The sequence below is a fragment of the Notamacropus eugenii genome, chromosome 3 (assembly GCF_028372415.1).
Source record: "Notamacropus eugenii isolate mMacEug1 chromosome 3, mMacEug1.pri_v2, whole genome shotgun sequence".
Lineage (NCBI taxonomy): Eukaryota > Metazoa > Chordata > Mammalia > Diprotodontia > Macropodidae > Notamacropus > Notamacropus eugenii.
This window is the reverse complement of record NC_092874.1, coordinates 461827666-461848363: the sequence shown is the minus strand read 5'-3', so window position 1 is coordinate 461848363 and position 20698 is coordinate 461827666. Positions and strand designations below refer to the sequence as shown.

General features: G+C 38.5%; 1 protein-coding gene across 2 annotated transcripts in view; it reads right to left on the bottom strand.

Moving 5' to 3' along the window:
• The window catches only part of CADPS (calcium dependent secretion activator), a 544059-nt gene that overhangs the window by 447603 nt on the left and 75758 nt on the right, over positions 1-20698 (bottom strand). For both annotated transcript variants that reach the window (XM_072598786.1, XM_072598785.1), the window contains exon 2: positions 517-630. In XM_072598786.1, coding sequence (XP_072454887.1) covers positions 517-630 — 114 coding nt within the window. The remainder of the gene's footprint in view (positions 1-516; positions 631-20698) is intronic.

Below are 20698 nucleotides of genomic sequence, written 5' to 3'. Positions count from 1 at the left end.
ATAGCAGCTCCTGGGGTATCTAGTAAGGGTGCACATTCCACAAATATTTCAAAACAAATCCTCATCTCATAGATTATGAGGACTTCTTGTCTACACACCCTGGTACCCCACTAACTCCATGAATGTGGGTGCATGGATATGGACACAAAGAACAGGGCATTAGGGGATAAGAAGGGAACAAGCATTTATTGAGAATATATTATGAGCCAGACACTGGACATTTACTTTGAAAATATTGTCTTATTTGATCAGTGTTTGGCAAAGAAAAATAGACAAAAACCACACTTTATTATCTTTGATCTTCTGAAAGTGACAAACAGAAAGGTCAACATTTTCCTCAACACAATGCCATCTCCCCTCATACTATCTATGTTAATTTCCACTGTGAATATTCACCACAGAAAGAATGATTCTCAAGAAAACAGATGCTTCCACTCCTGCTCCCAACTCCCAAGCATCTCAGTACTCACCTCTGGAATGACCCTAACTTTTATTAGTCAGATCCTTAAGTCTTACCTCATAGTAACTCTGAACAGCATTCATGAAGGCTTCATCAGCCACAATCTGAGTCTCTCCATTGAGGAAGGCCTGGAAACGGTCTTTGACTGTTTGTAGCTGCTGTTTGCTGATCTGGAAAACATTTCAAAGAAGACAGAGAGAAACACTAATTAGAACTTCTAGAGAAGGAGAATTAAGATTTTCTTAAGTCAGTCTGGAATGCATTATTGTCTCCCTGGTAGAGACAATGGCTCGTGGACATCCTAAGATATGTCACTTGTCTTAGCTGAATTGAAACAAAGGTATGTCAAATATTTCCTATGACAGAGCTGCCAATTTAGGAATGGCTTGCGCTGCACTGTAACCTCATCCCATTCACCACTGAACACATATATATATTTGGATAATGATTTATCTATATCCACAAGATAGATCAAAGTCCCAGGATATGAGTTAGAGCTCTCCCGATTATATCTGCATTGACATTCAGCAAAGATATATCACAATTCTTTAGACATAAGGGACCTCAAAGGGAATCTAGACCCAACCCCACCAAAAGCATGAACATGTCCTTAACAAGTGACCATCCAGAGTTTGTTAGCAGACCTCCAGTGATGAGACCTCACTACCCTCCACAGTAATACTGAACTTACTCATTTTTGCTTATAGGCATTCCACCACTTTGTGGCTAATCTCTCTCTCTCTCTCTCTCTCTCTCTCTCACACACACACACACACACACACACACACACACACACACACACACGCAAAACCATACTTCTCCCCAAGTACTTACACTCCTAATATAGAGATGACAGAGGGTTTAGAACCATGTAAAATATGTGTCTCCATTTCTTTTGTCAATCTATCCATCTAAAGCCACTAGAGGTTTATTGGATAGAGAGCTGGGCCTGGATTTAAGAGGACCTGAGTTCAAATCCTGCCTCAGGTACTTACTAACTGTGTGACCAGGAGGAATTTACTTAACCTCTGTTTGCCTCACTTTCCTTAAGTGGAAAATGAAAATAATAGCATTTATTTCACAGGGCTGTTGTAGGGACCAAATGAGATAGCATTTGTAAAGTGCTAGCATACTGCCCAGCATAGGGTGGGTTATATATAAATACTTATTCCCTTATCTATCTATCTTGTGTCATTAGTTTGAATCCCAGATTTCCAAGAGCCCTGTGTGACATCTCCAATTGGATGTTACACCGGGACCTCAAATTCTTCAAGTACAAACCTCAAGTTAACACACACACAAACACTCACAAACCCTTCCTCTCATCCCCCTTTTAATTCTTATTACAAGAATTGTTCTTCTTCCATTAACTTAAGTTGAAAAGCTTTAAGTTGTCTTTAGGACTTGACACTTTTTCAATCCTGTTTCCATCTCCCTGTGATCAATTGTCAAGTCTTGTCAATTCTACTTCCATAATCACTGATTCTACCTCTCTTGTATGTATTCCATTCTCTTATTCAAATCACTGAGGTACCAGAGGCAGGGTTTTAATTCATATCTTCTTGAGAACATGTCCAGTGCTCTATCCACTATACTACATAATGAACAAATAATCCTTGAATTTATACCTTAATCACTTTTCGCTCAGACTACTGTACTCCTCTTTTCCTTGGGTCTGCCTTCCCAATCCAATACTTCAAATGCCTTGAAAATAAGCTTCCTGAGAGACAGATCTGGCTATTTTATTTCCCTCCTCCAAAATCTTCAATGGATCCCTACTGCTCATAGGTTAAGATACAAATTTCTTAACTTGACATCTAAAGCCTTAATAATGCAGTGACATCCTCCCTTCCAACCTTATTTCTCTCCATTCATTAAATGACTTCTTTATTTCAGCAAAGCTAGATAACTAGGTATTCCCTGATCATATCTTACCCTCTCTTGTTTCTATACATTTAGTTTGTAAATACTCCTTCCACATCTCTGAAGTCTATTGAAAGCCATTACTTTCTTCAAGACATAGCACAGGAACCATCTCCTCCAGGAAGCTTCCTTTGATTCTCCCAGTTATGAGTGTTTTATCATTTTTCTTATAGCACTTTGTCCCTACTATGGTCCTTTGCCTTTTCCCCAGTCTACCCTGTACCACAACTCTATTAGGTTATAAATTCAATGGAGTCAGGGCCTATATACTTTTAACCTATGTGTTCCCAGAGCCACATATAGGTTTGTTTTACAGAACAAGTGCATCACACATATTTACTGAATTGAACTGAATCATTTGTTGTTGATTTTAAGGATTTGGGGCTCTGTTCACCTCATTCCCAAAGCTTTGAAAGTATCCACTGCATGACAGATTAGTATATTCCTTAGGTTTTAGGAGTCCATGTTTATAGGATGCTGTAGAATTCAAAAGAAATGCTTAAACACAAAATCCACTGTTAATGTAATCACTCAAAAAGATGAATGGAAAACCATATATCATAAATTTTGCTCCCAAGTACATTTAAAATTTATCTCTATTGTGCTTTCCTTACCAGTATAATGCAGGGTGTTTTAGCCTTGGAGTCAGAAAGACTAGGGCTCAAATACTAATTTTAGATTATAATTAGCTCTGTGACTCTGGGCAAGTCACTTAACCTCTCATAGCCTGCATTTCCTTAGCTGCAAAATTGAAATGTTTAACTATAGGATCTGTCATTGAGTTATTTGTAAAGCACTTTGCAAACCTTAAAATTCTTTTGTCACTTATTACCGATATCTTTCCATTTTATTTCCACTCAATGTATATAGTATCTTAAGCACTTTCCTGCCTTGATGAGACAATGTATCTGAAAGCCATTCACAAGAATGAATCAGTTGTCATTCTGAGGAAATTTCAGCCTTTTAAAAGAAAACCATGGTAAAAGAACTGTTATTAACACAAAGGCTGAATCTCTAATGGTAGAATTTTAAGTCTTAAGACAGGTGTTGGGTGTTTGGGTTTTTAATCTGAACCTGAGTCGATATTTTACCAGACTGTTTAGTCTATACTTCAGTTCCAACAAGATTGGTATGATAAGTGGGGAAAATCTAGGACCCTTGATTCCTATTTTCTGAGGGTGTTAACCACACACATCATTAAAACAAAGAATGAATGATACAATACAATCTAATCACCATTTATCAAGCACTGAAATTCTGGCCTCAGAGATAGGAAACCATAAGACAGTAATCATAGAAACTCCTGAACTGTGAGTAATACTCATGGATTTTGGGCAGTGAAATCACCTTGTACTGTCAAACAAACCTTTCTAAGTCAGAAATGTATTTGAGGACTGGGGTCATTTCCTTTCCAACTTGAGAAAGTTCTATTCAAATATCTTTACTTTTGGGGTTTGCATTGTATTCCCAGAATTTAACACAGTGATTGGCACATAGTATAAGTTTAATAGATATTTGCTGACTTCATTGATTTTGCCTGAGACAAAGACAACAATAACCGTGTGCAATCCAGAACACTTTGTCTCTAGATATTTCCTTTCAATCTGTTGACCTTAGCTGTAAGAGAAAGCCTTGAAATCCTGATTATAATAGTGATTTGCTTTGGTTGGGTTTCACATGTGTTATCTAGCCACCCATAAACCTTCCTCCCATGTACATCCTTCATAAGACAAACTCAGAATATTCTGGTCAGGAGGTTTATTTAAAAAAAAAAAACTAACTCCAAATTTCACACTATTCATTACAATTATGAGAAATTGATTAAAATAAGCAAGTGATTTAAGAGTCTTTGATTGGCCTCAAGAGATGAGTAAAAAGTATATAATTATATGTCTGTAAAGCCCCTTATGCTATCCACATCTGTTTATCCATTATATTAATCAAGAAATTGACATCTCTTCACACCATCATATCTGAGTTTTCTCCTTCTGTAAGAAACTCTTGCCCTGATAAATGAGGGTTTGCATCATTTTAATATAATATTTTTTCTCATTTTGCATTTCTTTACATAACATTCTTCTTACTTTCAATATTTTGTATATATTTACGTAACATATTTCAGGGAAGATATTTTATTTCCATGGCTTGAGGGAGGGAAAAAAATCATTTTAAAGAATTTATGACTAATGGAAATAATATCTAGGTAGCTCTAGCATGAGTAAGGCAAATAAGTATCAGTGTTACCTGGATTTATTCTTAGAACTTTTTTTAAAATAAAAAATAGTATCTGGAGGTTTGGGCAATTAGAAAATAATGGTTTTCTTGTATACATTTCCCTGTCCCTTAAAGGCCATTCATTTATTTATTAATTTCCTTTTCAAAAAAAAAAAAAAAATATTGTTAAATGCGTACATTGAGTAGGCACTGTTCCTACAGCTTGTGTAGAAACAGACTGTTCTAGTCTGTTCCTCTCTTCATGTTTTCACCTTTTTCAACGTACTCTTATTTGGAGTCAAAGGGCCTGGATTAAAATTGTAGCCATCCCAATTAATACCTGTGTGACTTTGGAAGAGTTGCCTTGCTACTCTGGTCCTAGTTTCCTTGTGTGTAAATGAGAAGATTGGACTGGATGACCTCCAAGGTCTCTTTTGGCTCTCAATTTATAATTCCAAAATCTGATGAAGTCAGATCAAAGCACTTGACTGAGAGGGACTTTGAGAGGTCACTTCCCCTCACTCCTACAGTTACGTCCATCATCCCAAATAGTTGATAAGGATTGAAAGGGTGATTTTAGTCCTGAACCAAGGAAAAAAAATAAAATTTTCTGATAATTAGAGACATCCAAAATAGAATGGCTTCCATAAGAGGAAGTGAGTTCCTTCTCATGAGAGATCTTCAGGCAAAGGTTAGATGGCTGGCAACTTGTTAGACAGATTATAAGATCATAGATTTAGAGCTGAAATGGACCTTAAGATGTCATCAAGTTCAACCCTTCCCTTTTACAAGTAAGGAAACTAGGGCTCCAAGTGAATTGCCCAGTCACACAACTTAAAAATATGTACGTTAGGCATGGCTTGGATGAGCTGCTGTCCATGGTCCCTGCCACCTCTGAGATTCAGTGATATTCAGAGATGAGGAATTCACATAGAGTTCTATGTTTCATTTTGACATGGTATATCCTTCCAGTATTTTGAACATGAAAGGGGTAGGCTTTGACCAAATTCCCTTATGCCAGATCTTCTTGTCCTAACAGCCATGGATAGATTTCAGGGAAATTCTGAACTTCGGTAGCAAAAAGAAAAAAAATTTATTTTCCCCAATCTCTAACTAAAAACTAGTATTTCATTCAATTTAGGGGGAAAAATGTTCTTCTGGGAAGGTGCCATAGGGTTTACCAAACTCCCAAAGGGGTTGGTCCTTAGCACAAAACAAGTTAAGAACTCTGAGCTTATATCAATACTTCCCCTTCCTTTATTTTTACTTCTTTTTCTCTCATTCTAGTTGTTCACTCCCTCTTGTCATCTTGATGTCATCTCACTCATGAACAGATTATTTTTATTTTCTTATTCTCTCTTCTTATTGCTTTAAACTTTTGATTTTTTGGATTGAGAAGAACTGACAGTGGAAAGATGTAAACCCCAAAGTTAAAGTAGATGTACGTTCTAGTTTGGAATACATTACTCTTTTCTAATGGTACCTTGAACAAGTCATATCTCTCTGGGCTTTAGTTTACTTATCTGTTAGACAAAAGGGTTGGACTAGATTAGGGGTGGGGACTTGAAACCTCAAGGCCAAATGTGGCCTTCTAGGCCCTCAAGTATCACCTTTTGACTCAATCCAAACTTGACAGAATAAATCTCATCAATAAAAGGCTTTGTTCTGTAAAACTTGGACTCAGTCAAAAGGCTGATTCAAAGACCTCGAAGGTCACATATGGTCTTGAGGCCATAGATTCTACCCCTGGATTAGATGATCTCTGAGGTAGCTTCTAACTCTAAAACCCAATGCTTCTAGGCATTAAATCACAAATTGGAGTTCAATGTCACATTGTGTATTGGAAAATTTGATAATGAATTTGTCACTGGCAATTAATTTGAATGCTGCCTATGAGTCAACTCTAGAAGATCCAACAATAAAGAATCTCAAAAATTGTAGTCAGGAGGTTTCATGAAAATTATTTTGCATTTTAATATTGTCATGCCCATTGCAGATATGTCTACCAAGTGTATGAAGTCATAATAATCAATTGTTATATGCCAGTCATGGGAGATGGTTAATAGGGAGCTTCAAGGAAGACTGTTAAACTGTGGTTTCCCACAAGAATAATAATTTGGATGATCAGATATACAAAACCAGAACCAGGACAGACTAATGGGGGCTTTGCCTCAGGGGAAAACATTGAAAAGGAACTGTAACTCTTGTACTCCTACAGCACAGAAAATTGCATTTAGAACCTGATTTAATTAGCGAGAATAATTACTTAATATTGGACACTACCAGATAGCATGCCATTCTCTCCCTTCCACTGCTCAAGGTCATAGGGAGGGGGAAGTATTTCTCTAAGTACAGGTGATGTATAGAGGGGATAGGCACTTCATGGCATCAGATCACTAGGGACAAAGGTCAGGATGAACATGACAGAACTGAGGAGGTAAAAGTGGTTCCTTACAAAGAGGTGATATGAGAAAGGAAATTTCAGGGACCAGACTTCTCTGGGAAGGAGAGTAAGTCGTGACTCAGCTAGCTTCCCATCTGTCCATGCATTTCTTGTCTCTTTGTCTCTCTGTTTCTCTGTCACCATCTCTCTGTCTTTTTCTTTTCTGCCTCTGTCTCTCTCTTTATTTCTACTTCCTTTCCTCTGTCTGCCTCCCCCTCACACATGTGCACATACACACACATATACACATGTATACACAAAGCAAAATCCTGACTCATTAGCTGGCTTCCGTAGGCACCAAAATCACTAGTTACTATCTTTGACTATGCATAAGGAATGTAAACTGAGGTTGATCCTGAAATGAACAGTATGCCAAAACACCAGGGAAAGCATTAGATTTATTGGTAAGAGTCTGACCGCATCATCCACCCAAAGGTGCTCCCCAGAAAGGTGTGAAGCTTTTGGGGAATAATTGAAAGTTCCATAAACTAGTCTGAAAGTAAATGCAAGAAATCACAGGAATCCTTTGAGAGAGCTCAGACGTGTATGGTGGGGATACCTACCCAACGTGTTTTATAGATATTGTCATGACATCTGTTCATCTCTACAGACTTTCTGCCTTTTGAAATTACTTTTTTCCATCTCGAGTGTGATTTCACTGAAATTTCTGAGGTATTGGCTATCTAATTACTACTACCTTTTCATTTATTAGAGAAAACTTTTCTCTTTTAAGACAGAGATTAGGTGAGCTCTTTTCCACATAGCTGATGCTATTTGGTAGCATTTCATGTGTAGGTAAGGATTCTAGGAGTAAACTAGAGGAAATGTAGTTGGGGTTTCTTTTGAGAGACGGTTTTTCCCTTCCTCTTGACATTTTCTACAATTGGAAAATAATATCTGGCTTTGCAAAGCCATGCCTGTAATAAAGCTTTCATGAATGTATAATCACTTGAGAGTTTCTCAGATCATATGATGCCAATCTCTTCTTGTCTCATCTCTTTTGTAGCTCTTATTATCACTTAGATGGAAGGGTAGAATATTTTTTTTATTTATTTTTGATAGAAGATCTCTATTACTTTCTCTTTACCACAGCATACTGCTTTGCAGTTATAAAGACATGATTCTGGGGACGTTTCCAAGTTCTAGGGATTTGTAATCAGCTGATTGCTATCCTTAGAAGATGAAAAGAGGAGAAGTTAAATGAATGTGTCAAATTCTCTTATGAATCTTTCTGCCTTTTCCCTCTGACCTTGTCATCAACCTGTGGCTCACAGAAACTTAATTTAACATCAAGGAAAAGCTTTTCTCAATATTTTAATGTCCTTACTACTAAAAATCACATAGACAGCTTGGAATATTCACACATCAAATATCAGTGCAGAATATGTTAACTCTCTGAGGGTAAGGACTGTTTTCTTTGTGTCTTTGTATCTTCAGTCCTTAACATAGTGCCTGGCACACAGAAGCTGAATAATAAATCCTTGCTGACTTACTGATTGACAGGCATTTCTTTTTACTAGATGGGGATTCTTCTGAAGAGTGTTTATGTAAAACTAGAAGAACAAAGGGGCTCTCTAGGTTTTAACATGTAGTGACCACTGCCTGAAGCACTCCCTACTCCGTTGGCCTTTTCTGTCCCTGTGCACTGTATAATGCCCAAGTGCTTACTCCTGTTGTATAAAATCTAATTATTGAACTGGTTCCCAGGCAGAACACTCCATTTCAGATAAAGCCTATTGCTCTGACCTAGCTCAGGGAGGCTTCTATACTGATCAAGCCTGTGACACTGGGAGTTCCCCATCCAGCTGGCCTGCTCTGCAGGGATATTATCAGGGACCACCCCCCTGCTGTTAGAAATGTAATTTCCCCTTTACTTATCTTTTCCATCACTTTACTAACATTTGTTTTGCTGCTATGTTGGTGCAAGTTGCCATGGTATTCCCCATGATCCTGAACTTAGATACCCTCTACTCCCCCATCTCCAATTTACAGATGTGCTGCTCATAGCAGGTGTTTGATAAATGTTTGTTGAATTTGAACCTTAATGGGGTCTATGGGAAATACCCAGGCTCTTGTAGGATCCAGAAACACTTAGAATGGATGTAGCCTTTATTACTTCAAGGGCACACTGCTAAGTAGCATATTTATAAATATCATATAAATATCAAGACTAGCAATTATTTTGTGGAAATAATTTTGGAAAATTGGCTTCCCAGGGGATCTCCGAATGAATTAAACCATTGAAATTTAAATAGCTGTTGAATATCCAAGGCTTTCTTCATTGAGATTTACTGCAGGTATCAAAGAGAAAATCAGAGAATACATGGTGATTGCTTCTAGGTCATACACTGTTCCTCTTTCCCATAATAATAGCTAACATTTATAGTGTGCTTTCAAGTCTGGAAAGTGTATTTCAGATATGACCTTTTAATCTTCCTGAGCCTCAGTTTCCTTTTCTATAAAATAAAGGGGTTGGGCTGAATGGACTCAGAGGACCCCTCTGGCTCTAGATTTATAATTAATTGCACCAGTAACAGAAGTCAAGCTCACTAACCTAGAGCTCATAGATTTTACCCTTTTTCTTTCTTTTGAAAATGGACCAAATTGAGAGGATATGAGCAATCCCCAAGAATGGTGAACTCTTAACAGACCTTTTAAAGACTGTTGCAAATCTCTAAAAATAATATGAGAAGTACAAATCAAAACAACCCTGAGGTTTTACCTCACACCTAGCTAATTGACAGAAATAACAAGAGAAGAATGATCATTACTGGAGGAGATATGGAAAGATAGCTGTACCAGTACAAAATTGGTGAACATGTGAATGGGTTCACCCAAACTTTGGGGTACACTCCTTTCTATGGTCTCTATGAAACAAAGGATATGGGCATTTTAGTCACTTTTTTTTAGCATAGTGCCAACTTACTTTCCAGAATGTACATATACATATACACATGCATAGACATTAACTCAACTAACCCTAGAAGAAGGAGAAAATGCACTTCTTTCCCACAGATGTGTGTGTTGAGGGGCAGGGGTGGAGGGGAACACTATGGGTGGTGACCTTTTCAATGATTTGTTGGCAAGTTTTCCCTGAATTTAAAAAGAAATTCTCCTCCTTTTGTCTTCTTTGCTATTGTTCCTGTCCTTTGTACTTGAAGAGAACCAAAATGAAATCATTATGTTATGGTCAAAGCACAGTGAGTTTGACTGTGGCTAATCCGATCAACATAAGCATGGAAGGCTCTACTATAAACTGGGCACAAATAGTCCATATGAACATTTGGTGTGGAGATGTCTATAAATACACACATCCCATGTTTTTTTGAGCTACTGTAATTCTGCTTTGTTCATAGAGTACAGCACTTTCTTTTATGTGGGCACACCATACTGGGCCATCCTGTGCCAATGTCTCCCATGTCTCACACTTGATTAAAAAAAGACTTTCTTTGCTATAAGGAATAGCTCTTTGAGTAGTAGAGGCGGAAAGTATATATCGGGAAATTAGTTTGAATGAAATCCTACTTTACTTTGTGATGTGAATTACTGGTAGACCATTAACCCTCCAAAGAGTATTTGCATTTTATAAGGTTCTTGGGTTGACATCTTCGTGGCAAATAGCTAAGCAATAGAATTTCATGAAGTGTAGCAAATAGCAGTGAGCCACTGCAGACACTGATGAGGTCAATTTTTTTAGGCAAAACAGTTTGGTTCTTAATCTTCTTACATTTGTGACCTGTTTCCTTAAAACGGGTAATGCAATATCTACCACAAGGCCTTTTTTTTTCTTTAAGAGGGGATGTTTACTTAGAAGTTGCCTCTGTATTTCACAGAATGTCAGAACGTGACACGCCAATCTATCCCAAATCATAGTTAAAGAAAACTCCTCTTAAAGTGGTCCAACAAGTGGACATCCAATCACTTCCTGGAGACTTCTGAAGACAGGAAATCCACCATCGTATGAGGAGGACCATTCTACTGCTAGAAAGCTCTCATGGTTGGGAAGGGGGGTTGACCCTTTCATTTTAAGCCTAAACTTGTTTCTTCCACAAATTCCACCTATTTTTCCTGATCCTGTCTTCCAGAGAAAGGCAGAACAAGTCTAACCTCTCCCTCAAAATAGAATTCTTTTTACATGCTTGTAGGAAGACATCATTTGCCACCATATTCTCTTCTCCAGGCTCAACATCCCTAGTATCTTTCCTCAATCTTCATGGGGCACTAACTGTAGGCCCTTTACCACTTTGCCTTTATTTCCCCTAAAATGTGGGGTGCAAGTCTGAAAAGAGGACTTCATCTGTGGTCTGTGCAAAGCTGCTTACAGTAGTCTCAGTTCCCCAGAGACAGACTGTCCAGGACTCATGAAAAATTTCTCATTGTGAGACTGACAATTAAGCCCAATAACTGATGTGAAAGCAAATCCTCCTTGCCATGGGTGCATTTTAGTACTCAAACACCAAACTTTGGCACAAATTACCAGTAAAAGAAGCTGAAGAAGGGGAATGGCATTATTTTTTTCCTTACGGTGAGTTATATCTGCCCATAAATTTGACAGAGCTTTTAGACTGAGACAACTAGGCCTTGGTAGCAGTTATATTATCCTCATAGAGAAATGAACTCAACAGGGATCTTTTTAGCGTTGGACTGCATGTGTTAGGTGTAAACATTATATTCCTGCACCCCCTCCCATTAGAGTATAAGCCCCCTGACATCAAGGACTACTTGTTTGCTTGTTGGTCTTGGTTCCACCCACCCAGTGCCTAATAGAAGACCTTGCCCAAAGGAAACGCTTAATGTCTACTGAAAAATAAATTAGATCGGGGCGGAGGAGGGGGAATCATACTAATAACTGTCTTTTCAAGAAGAAGTTTAAAAACTTTAAAATGAATGATATTCACCTTATTATCCTTCTGAGGGAGTGGGGTATCAGTTTGGTAGAAGACAATTTGAAAACCTGCATCTATTTCCAGACACCCACACTAGAGAAAAAGATGGTGTCTCAGGAAGAATGGTTCACCTACATTGTTCTTACACCAGATCCCTCAGCTCCTCTCCCCAAAATGATTAGTAATCTCAGTAATGATGGGCTTGTAGGATACAAGGCATCAGTATGTGAGCTGTTACATATAATGAATTTTGCCTTGGAGAACTTAGATTCAGAAACAAGGCACCATTCCCCCACTGACACTAAAATTCAGTAGGTAATAGATTTTCTCTTCCTTTAAAAACGTTATTGTAATTTTTGTCTTTGAATAACCTTGATTTCCTAGTATATACTTTCCCTTTCTCCTACTAAAAGAGCTATCCTTTATAGAAAAGAAATAGTCTTTTATAATCAAGTGTGAGACACAGGAGATGTTGGCACAGGATGGCTCAGTATGGCATGTGCACATCAAAGAAAGTGCTGTGCTCTATGAGCAAAGCAGAACTGCAGTAGCTCAAAAGAAACATGAGAGGTGGGGGGAGAGGAGGGAGAGTTACAGGGGATAGGGTTACAGGTTGATGAGATCGCTCACAGGTTCACAGGTGAATGGCACCTCAGAGATCATCTCCTCCAGCATATGAGGAACATGAGATCCAGGGAGACTGTAAAAGTTACCCAGAATCACAGCATCTTAGAGGACAAGCTGAAAGAGATTCCAGAAGCCAGCTAGTCCAACCCCTCTCATTTTACAGTTGAGGAAACAGAAGCCAGGGTAGGCAAGGTGACATAGTTTGGGGAAAGGATGTGTTAGAGGAATGTATTGGGAGTAATGTTATTGGATATTTAGGTGATTAAGGAGTGGGTACCAAATGTTGGGAACAGGGGATGAGTGAGCAGAGACAGCCCTTCTTTATGCAGATCTTGATGATTTTCAAAAATAGCACATTACAACTATGCAGAGCTGGGAAGTGGAATGGGAGGAGATAAGGACCCGTAATAGTCTACAGAGTAGATGTTTTAAGTGTTATGGGCATCTAGGTGGCTCAGTGGATACAGTATCAGGTCTGCAGTCAAGATAGAACTGAAGTCAAATCTGGCCTCAGACATTTACTACTGTGTACCCTGGGCAAGTCACTTAAAACCTGTTTACCTCAGTTTCCTTATCCTTAAAATGGAGTTAATAATAACATCTACCTTTCATAGATGTTATTATAAGGATCAAATGAAATATTAATTTTAAAGAACTTAGAACTGTGTCTGACATATAATAAGCCAGGGGCAGATATGTGGTGCAATGGATAGACTGCTGGATCTGGAGTCAGGGACACTCATCTTCCCAAGTTCTAATCTGGCCCTGGACACTTACTAGCTGTGTGACCTTGGACAAGTCACTTAACCCTGTTTGTTTCAGTTTGCTCATCTATAAAAGGAGCTGGAGAAGGAAAGAGCAAATCACTTCATTATCTGTGTCAAGAATACCCTAAATGTGGTTACAAAGTGCTGGACATGACTGAAACAACTGAACAACATCAAGATAATATGATGTACTTTTCAATGTTTTTATTATTGTTTTCATCATTATTATTAGCGGCGGTGGCAGCAGCAGCAGCCGTAGTACTAGCAGTAGTAGTAGTAGTAGTAGTGGTAGTAATAGTAGTAGTAGCAGAAGCAGTAGTAGTACTACTACTACTAGTAGTAAGTAGTAGTAGTAGCTGTAGTAGTAGTAGTAGCTGTAGTAGTAGTAGTGATAGAAGTAGCAATGTAGCTGTTGTTGTTGTAGTCAAGAGATGGAACAGGTAAAGTCTGAGAAACAAATCTCTTCCCTAGAAGAGTTTAGGGTATACCTGGACCAATAGGGATCTGATTTTCTCTTATTTCTTGGGGAACTGAATAACCAGGTATGCCCATATAGTAACTGACCTCCATTTTGTAATTGCAGTGGTGGAGTTCAAAGTCCTATCAGTGTGTCTATGAAGAGATCCCAAAGCTGAGTACTAAGAGCCACAGACATCTCTTTAAGGCAGTATGGCCAAGTTGGTAGAGCATCCCTTACTCACTGAGCAAGTTACCTACCTTTGCTGAATCTCAGCCTCCACATCTGTAAAGTGGAGGTAAGTAGCTATAATGACCTATTCTAGGAATGTCTGGGAAGCTCAAAGGAAATGATTATATCCTTTGCAAACTTTACAGTAAAATTTAAATATCAGTTATTTCTGGAATGTATTTTGGAAATTTTATTAATGACATTGCAGGATGAGAAATTTCTGAGGATTTCCCCAAATATAATAATTCTCTAACATAAGCCAGACTGACCAGAGCTCAATTAAATGAGCATTAATTAAGCACCTATTATGTGCCAGGCACTTCTAGGTATCTGGACTTTAAAGACAAAAGAATCCTGGCCCTTGAGGAATTTAAATTCTGCTTTCTTACATTTTGTTTTCGAATTACAAGTCCCAGGTGGAGTGCCTGGCATACAGTAGACATTCGCTAAATGGTAGTTAATTGATGAACTGCTTCTCCTGGGGTGGGAGGGGGGAATAATCTGTATATCAATTGGAATTTTACTCCTGGGATTTTCTCTTTTAATGTATATGAAAATCAAATCTTTGAAAAATCATGGTTTTCTAATTAAAGTGACTTGAATTAACTATAAACACAGGGTGTCATGGGCTTTTTAAGGCTGTAACTTCAGTTTTTCTTTTTTTACTTCCCCCTGAACTGGGCTTGTTAAACATTAGTGACTCCCTCCAATGAATTCTCTTGACCTAATGAGAACCAGAAATAGATGGAGTTGAAGTTAGCACAGACTTCGCCATGGGAATAATGGGAAGTCAATGGATCAAGGAAAGTTACTCCCCATCTCTATTGCCACTAAAAGTCAAATCCAGATTCAGGACTGGAGCTCACTTATGTATAAGGTTCTATTGTCACGAATGTGGAAGCAGGACCATGGTTACTCTTTTAAAAAATGTAGCTGCTACAATGTTAATCCATTTACTTTCCCTCTTAACTACTTGCATTAAGGTGAGAAAATTACTACAGTATGGTTGGTTGCTATGGAAACAGTCCCACTAGACATTATCTCTCTAAATAATAGGGTTACCAGTGTTCATCCAATCCAGTGACTTGTTTACTGGAATTGTTCCTACCATACTACTCCTATGGAGTATGAGGCACTCTCATAGGGCCAAGAGGCACACTTCAAATTAACCTTGACATGCAAAGAAAAATAAATTTCTGAGGGATCTTAAAACAACTGTACTAAACTTCTAGTTATTTCACTGGTGCTTTTAAGGTAGGGCTATCCATCACTCTGTAGTATTTATTGTATATAGCTAATTTTAGTTTTCAATCTTTGATTATAAATTTTATAATCTGGTGCAATTTAATTCAATCCTGGAGCTATGAGTGAACCTCTTTTATGGGGAAAAAATCTCATCATTATCCATTTCTATTATACAGAAGATGCTACAACATACTTAGTCCCCTTTCTAATTGATTTTCTAAATGATTAATGGGTACAGAGCACTGCAAACCCAGTATCCCACTTTGAAGTGGCTCTGGTTCCAAGATCATTCAAAATTCAAGTGGATGTCCCGATGAATTTTCCCAAAGAAACCATGCTATTTTGCATGGTGGTTAGGTACCCAAGCTACCCTTATTCCACCAAGCCTATCAGTTCACTGTTCATTGTTAGCCAACTAATGTTTCCAATCCAGAAAACCATTGGAAACCAAGAGCTATGCAAGTATAATGCCTCTTTTATCTTCTCCCCACCCCTTGCATAGACATTTTTTATATCTGAGCTGACTTTCAGGTTACTAACTATACTCTTTGCATTCTTGAAGGCTTATACCATTGGGTTATTCATTGACTAACCAGTTTCCTTTTTTACTGCTATCCCCCCTTCCTCCAAAGTATAAATAGATTGGAGTCCTCGGGCTTTTCCAGGAAATAAAATTTTGAGGATACTTAAAGGGTCCAAGACTAACCCCTTCAGCAGAGTAGAACTTCCCAGTGTCCTTGGCCATGCTTCCTCTTGGTAGCCACTAACTGACCACCACTCCCCCATTCTGCTCATTGCTTACTTCTTGCACAAAAATTCCTAGTTAAGTCTCTGCCACCTCTTGTTGTCTTCCACATGAGGCTCTTTCTGCCATGTTGCACTTAATACAAAAACAATGTCATGTTTTTTTGCTAGTCTCTAGTCCCCAAGGCAAACAAAATGTAATTTTGAGGTTTTACAAGGATTTTTACTGCTGGGAAAGACATTAGCTTAAAAAGACCAAGGTCTCACACTGCATCTGATGTCATTTTCAGTCATCCTGATCTGTTCCTTGCCACTGGACCCAGATGGCCCCAGAGGAAAAAGTGAGGCTGGTGACTGCAAAGCTCTCTGCCTCACTTAAATCCGATTCACTTGCAAGTCATGGCATCACATTCCTGATGTCATGGTCCTCTTCAAGAACAAAGGACAAACACAATTAATAATCAAAGCATTTGTAGAAAAGTTGTTCCGTGATCACCAATATCAGGAAATTCATTTATAACTTCGGGCTGATTTCTCGTCAGGAAAGAAACCAATAGTCAACTATTTTGCTGTCCTTTCAAAACACCAAGCAACAGCCCAGCATCCAATTTGGGAGTTTGATGGACTTCTTCAAACTATTTTGGGAGTCATTTGCATATAAAAGCTATAGAAAGAAATTTTATGTTGAAGAAAATGCTGACCAAATTGATCCCCGAGGCAGAGAGTGCTTTATGGGAGTCTGGAAGAACACACTCACTGGCTGATATTATTCAGTTGAGAAAACTGCAATATAATATATTCATTGTTATTCTTTTAGATCCATTGTTAACCCAGAAACTGCAGGTCACTGATTTTTGAAAAGCAAAGATAAGAAATAATCAAATTCTTCATTCCCAAGCTAGTTTGTTTCACTAAATCTGTGTTATCTAGAATGGTTGGTGATCAGACATTCTAGATAATAAGGAGAGCATAGCATAATGAAGGGAATCCTGGACACGGACACTAAAAGAAAGACCTGGATTCAAATCCTGGCTCACAAACTCATCAGCCATATGTTCCTGGGAAAGTCACTTACCCTTAATGAGACAGTTCTTTGGCAATGACATGGGAATAGTTACATCTACCTCAGAGGGTGGTTGGAAGGAAAAATGTGTTTTGTAGACCTAGAGCAACTCATCAACAAGCATTCATTAAGCACCCACACTATTAGGTGCTGAGGATGCAAAGACAAAAAGGAAAAAAAAATCTAAGCTATTATTTATTATACGGTTCATATTGTGATTTGGAATCAGAAGAACTGGGTTCAAATTAAGACTTTGTAACTTATTACAAGTATGATCTTGGGCAATTCACATGGGTCTAAGTTCCTCACCTACTAAGTTGAGGGGCCGGATGGAATGAACTTTCAGGTTCCTCCTAGTTCTCAATCCTTGATCTTATGTAGTTCCACCATGTATGATGCCAGAGACCTCAGCCCATAAAAAACAGCAAGCCTGTCTGAGGAGGGTCTGCATTACAAGATGAATTCAGCTCAAATAAATAAACATTTATTAAGTGACTCCTAGATGGAAAGCATTATACTGAGTTAGGGAAAACCTAACATTTAGACAATATGTTCCTAAGGAGATCAGAGAAGGCTTCATGGAAGAGTTGGTGTATGAGTTGGGTTTTCAAGATTAGGAATCCAGAAGGTAATAAAGGGAAAGGAATGTATTCTAGGAGAAGGAAGCAGCATAAGAGACAGGGCAGAGTAGGTTTGCATTAGTGATAGTCTAGTCTGGTTGGGGCATAAAGAAGAATGGGAGCAGTATATGAAAGTTAAGTAAAGGGTGCCATATTGCGGAAGCATCTGTGTCCAGCAAAGGAATTCAAAATTTATCTTGTTGGCAACAGGGAAACTTTTAAGATTTTTTATTAGAAGAATATCTTTACTTGAGCCATACGAATGAAGATTAATCTGTCAGCAGCATGGAAGATGGACTGAAGGAGAAAGAGTAGAGGTGGGAAGACCCTTGAAGACACTATTGTAAAAGCCCAGTTGTATAGTTATCAGTTGTTTTATGGGATGATGGATATAAGAAAAGAGAAGAAGGAAGTATTGTGGGAAATATGGCAGAGAATAAAATTGGCAGGACTTGGTAACTAATTAGATAAGGGGGGTGAGAAAGAAGAATTAACAATAAAACCAAAGTTTTGAACCTAGATTAGTATCACTGATGGAAAAAGTGAAATAAGGAGGAAAAGGCTTTGGGACAAAGCTTTGTTTTACTAAACTAAGTGTGAGGTTACCAAAGGACATCCAGTTTGGGATGTCCTATAGGAAGCTAGAGATGTAGAGACAGAGCTCAGAAGAGAAGTCAGGTCTAGCGATGGAGTAGATCTGGGAGATTTGTTGTTGTTCGTCAGTTTTTCTGACTCTTCATGATCCCACTTCGGGTTTTTCTTGGCAAAGATACTGGAGTGGTTTGCCACTTCTTTCTCCAACTTTACATTTACAGATGAGGAAACTGAGGCAAACAAGTGACTTGTCCAGGCTCACATGCTAGGAAGTGTCTGAGGCCAGATATGAACTCAAGAAGATGACTCTTCCTGACTCCAGTCCCAGCACTCAATCCACTGTACTACCTAGCTGTCTCAGATCTAGGAGATATCTGCCTTGATGCAGTTAGATGATAAAGTGGATAGAGTGTTGGACAAGAATTCAGGAATGCCTGAATTCAAATCATGCTTCAAACATTTATTTGGCTGCATGATCCTGGGTAAGTAAATTCCTCTCTTTTAGCTTCAGTTTCCTCATCTGTGAAATGAGGATAGTAATCTCATTTACCTCCCAGGATTGTTGGGAGAGTCAAATAAGGTAACGTGTAAAATTCTTTGCCAACCTTGAAGTGTTGCATAATGCTATATATCATTTTTAATCTTGCTACTGTTGTTACTGTAGCCCTTGCAGATGGCTAAGTGGCAGAAATGGAATATGAATCCTGGCCTTTAGACTCCAAGTATTATGTTTTATTTCACTCCAGCAACATGTTCCCAGAAGCCCTGGGTCTTGTTTATGGCAAAATAAACCACAGAAATTATCTTTGGGGGGGAAGTCCTCCAGGTTGAATCTGATTCATCTATTTGAGGAAATGGACCCAATAGCGATAGACATTCCACACATCTTCTTCAAGGATTGGTTCAGATTCTACCTCCAGCATGAAGCCTACTGGGAACCCCAGATGAAAGCATCATGCCTCAGCTTGCCTTGTATTGGCTTACCTGCATACATTTTGTAAGAATACTCCTATAGAATGTAAGGCAATTGAAGACAGGCACTGTTTGGGTTTCACATTTGTGTCTTCAACATCTATCAGAGTGCCTTGGACACACTAGGAGCTTAATATATGCTTATGGACTTGAATTAAATTTAAACTCTGAATCCCAGCTTTTTTCCGCTTTAGACAGGCTATAGTATTGTCAACAAGGAAATTGTCTAAGAAAAGGAAATACTGATATGAGAAAAATACTGGACAATAACTCCTCCGAATTGGCTATGGTTGGGAGCTTTGGTTCCCTGACTCCACTTGGTAAGCTCCAAGGCAATCTTGAATTCAGACAGGAAATGGTTTCCCATTCAGCTCTAATGGCCTCCATAAATATTTTACAACTGGGTCAAATCAGCAAATTTAAGGACAAGCCAAACTACTTAAGGAGCTGTAAAGGTTGTGCGCTTCTATGCTGGGGAGGAAAAAAAGAAATGATAATTTTGCCACCAGAGGACTCCAAAAAATAGTTTTGACCCTTATTAACTATGTTACCTCAAGGAAAATACTTTAAAGCTCTGGGTCTCAACTTTCTCAGTTATAAGACCATAGGATTGGTTAAGTCTCTATCTATCTGTCTCTGTCTTTGTTTGTCTCTGTCTCTGCCTATCTCTCTGCCTCTGCCTATCTCTGTCTCTGTGTCTCTATGTATCTGTCTGTCTCTCTCTGTTTCTGTCTCTCTTTCTTTGTCTCTTACTATCCATCTCTATCTCTCACTCTCTCTGTCCCTGTCTGTCTGTGTCTCTCTGTCTCTCGATCTCTCTGTGTCTGTGTTTGTCTGTCTGTCTGTCTGTCTCTCGCTCACTCACTCATGTACTTCATTTTATCCTAACCAGGAAAATTATATGGTAATAATGTTTGAATTTGATACCATTCACTACAATAGAATAATTCAACTTGTAAAGATCTTAGGACCAGGCATTTAGAGAAGGAGCAGAATTCCTTAGAATGTAGACTATGAGAGCTGAAGGGAACTTTAGTAGGCTAAATGTTAAAACATCAGATTTTAGAGCTAGGATTGAGAATGTTAGAACTCAGAATGTCAAAACTGAGAGGGGGAGCTTAGAACACACAATGTTAGAGCACTGAATTTTCGACCTGAAGATAGAATGTGAGATCAGAGAATGTTAGAGCTGAAAGAGCCTTGGAACACAGAATGATAGATCATAGAATGTTAGAGCTAAAGGGAAGACCTTAGAACAAAATGTTAGGGCATAAACTGTTAAACTTGAAAGTGGCCTTTGAAGGCAGAATGTTAAATCACAGAATGTTAAAGCTGAAAGGGACCTCACAACAAAATGTTGGCTCATAGAATTTTAGAACTGAAAGGGATGCTGCTATTGTGGTGGTTCAGTCATTCAGTCATTTCCAATTCTTTGTCACCCTATTTGGGGTT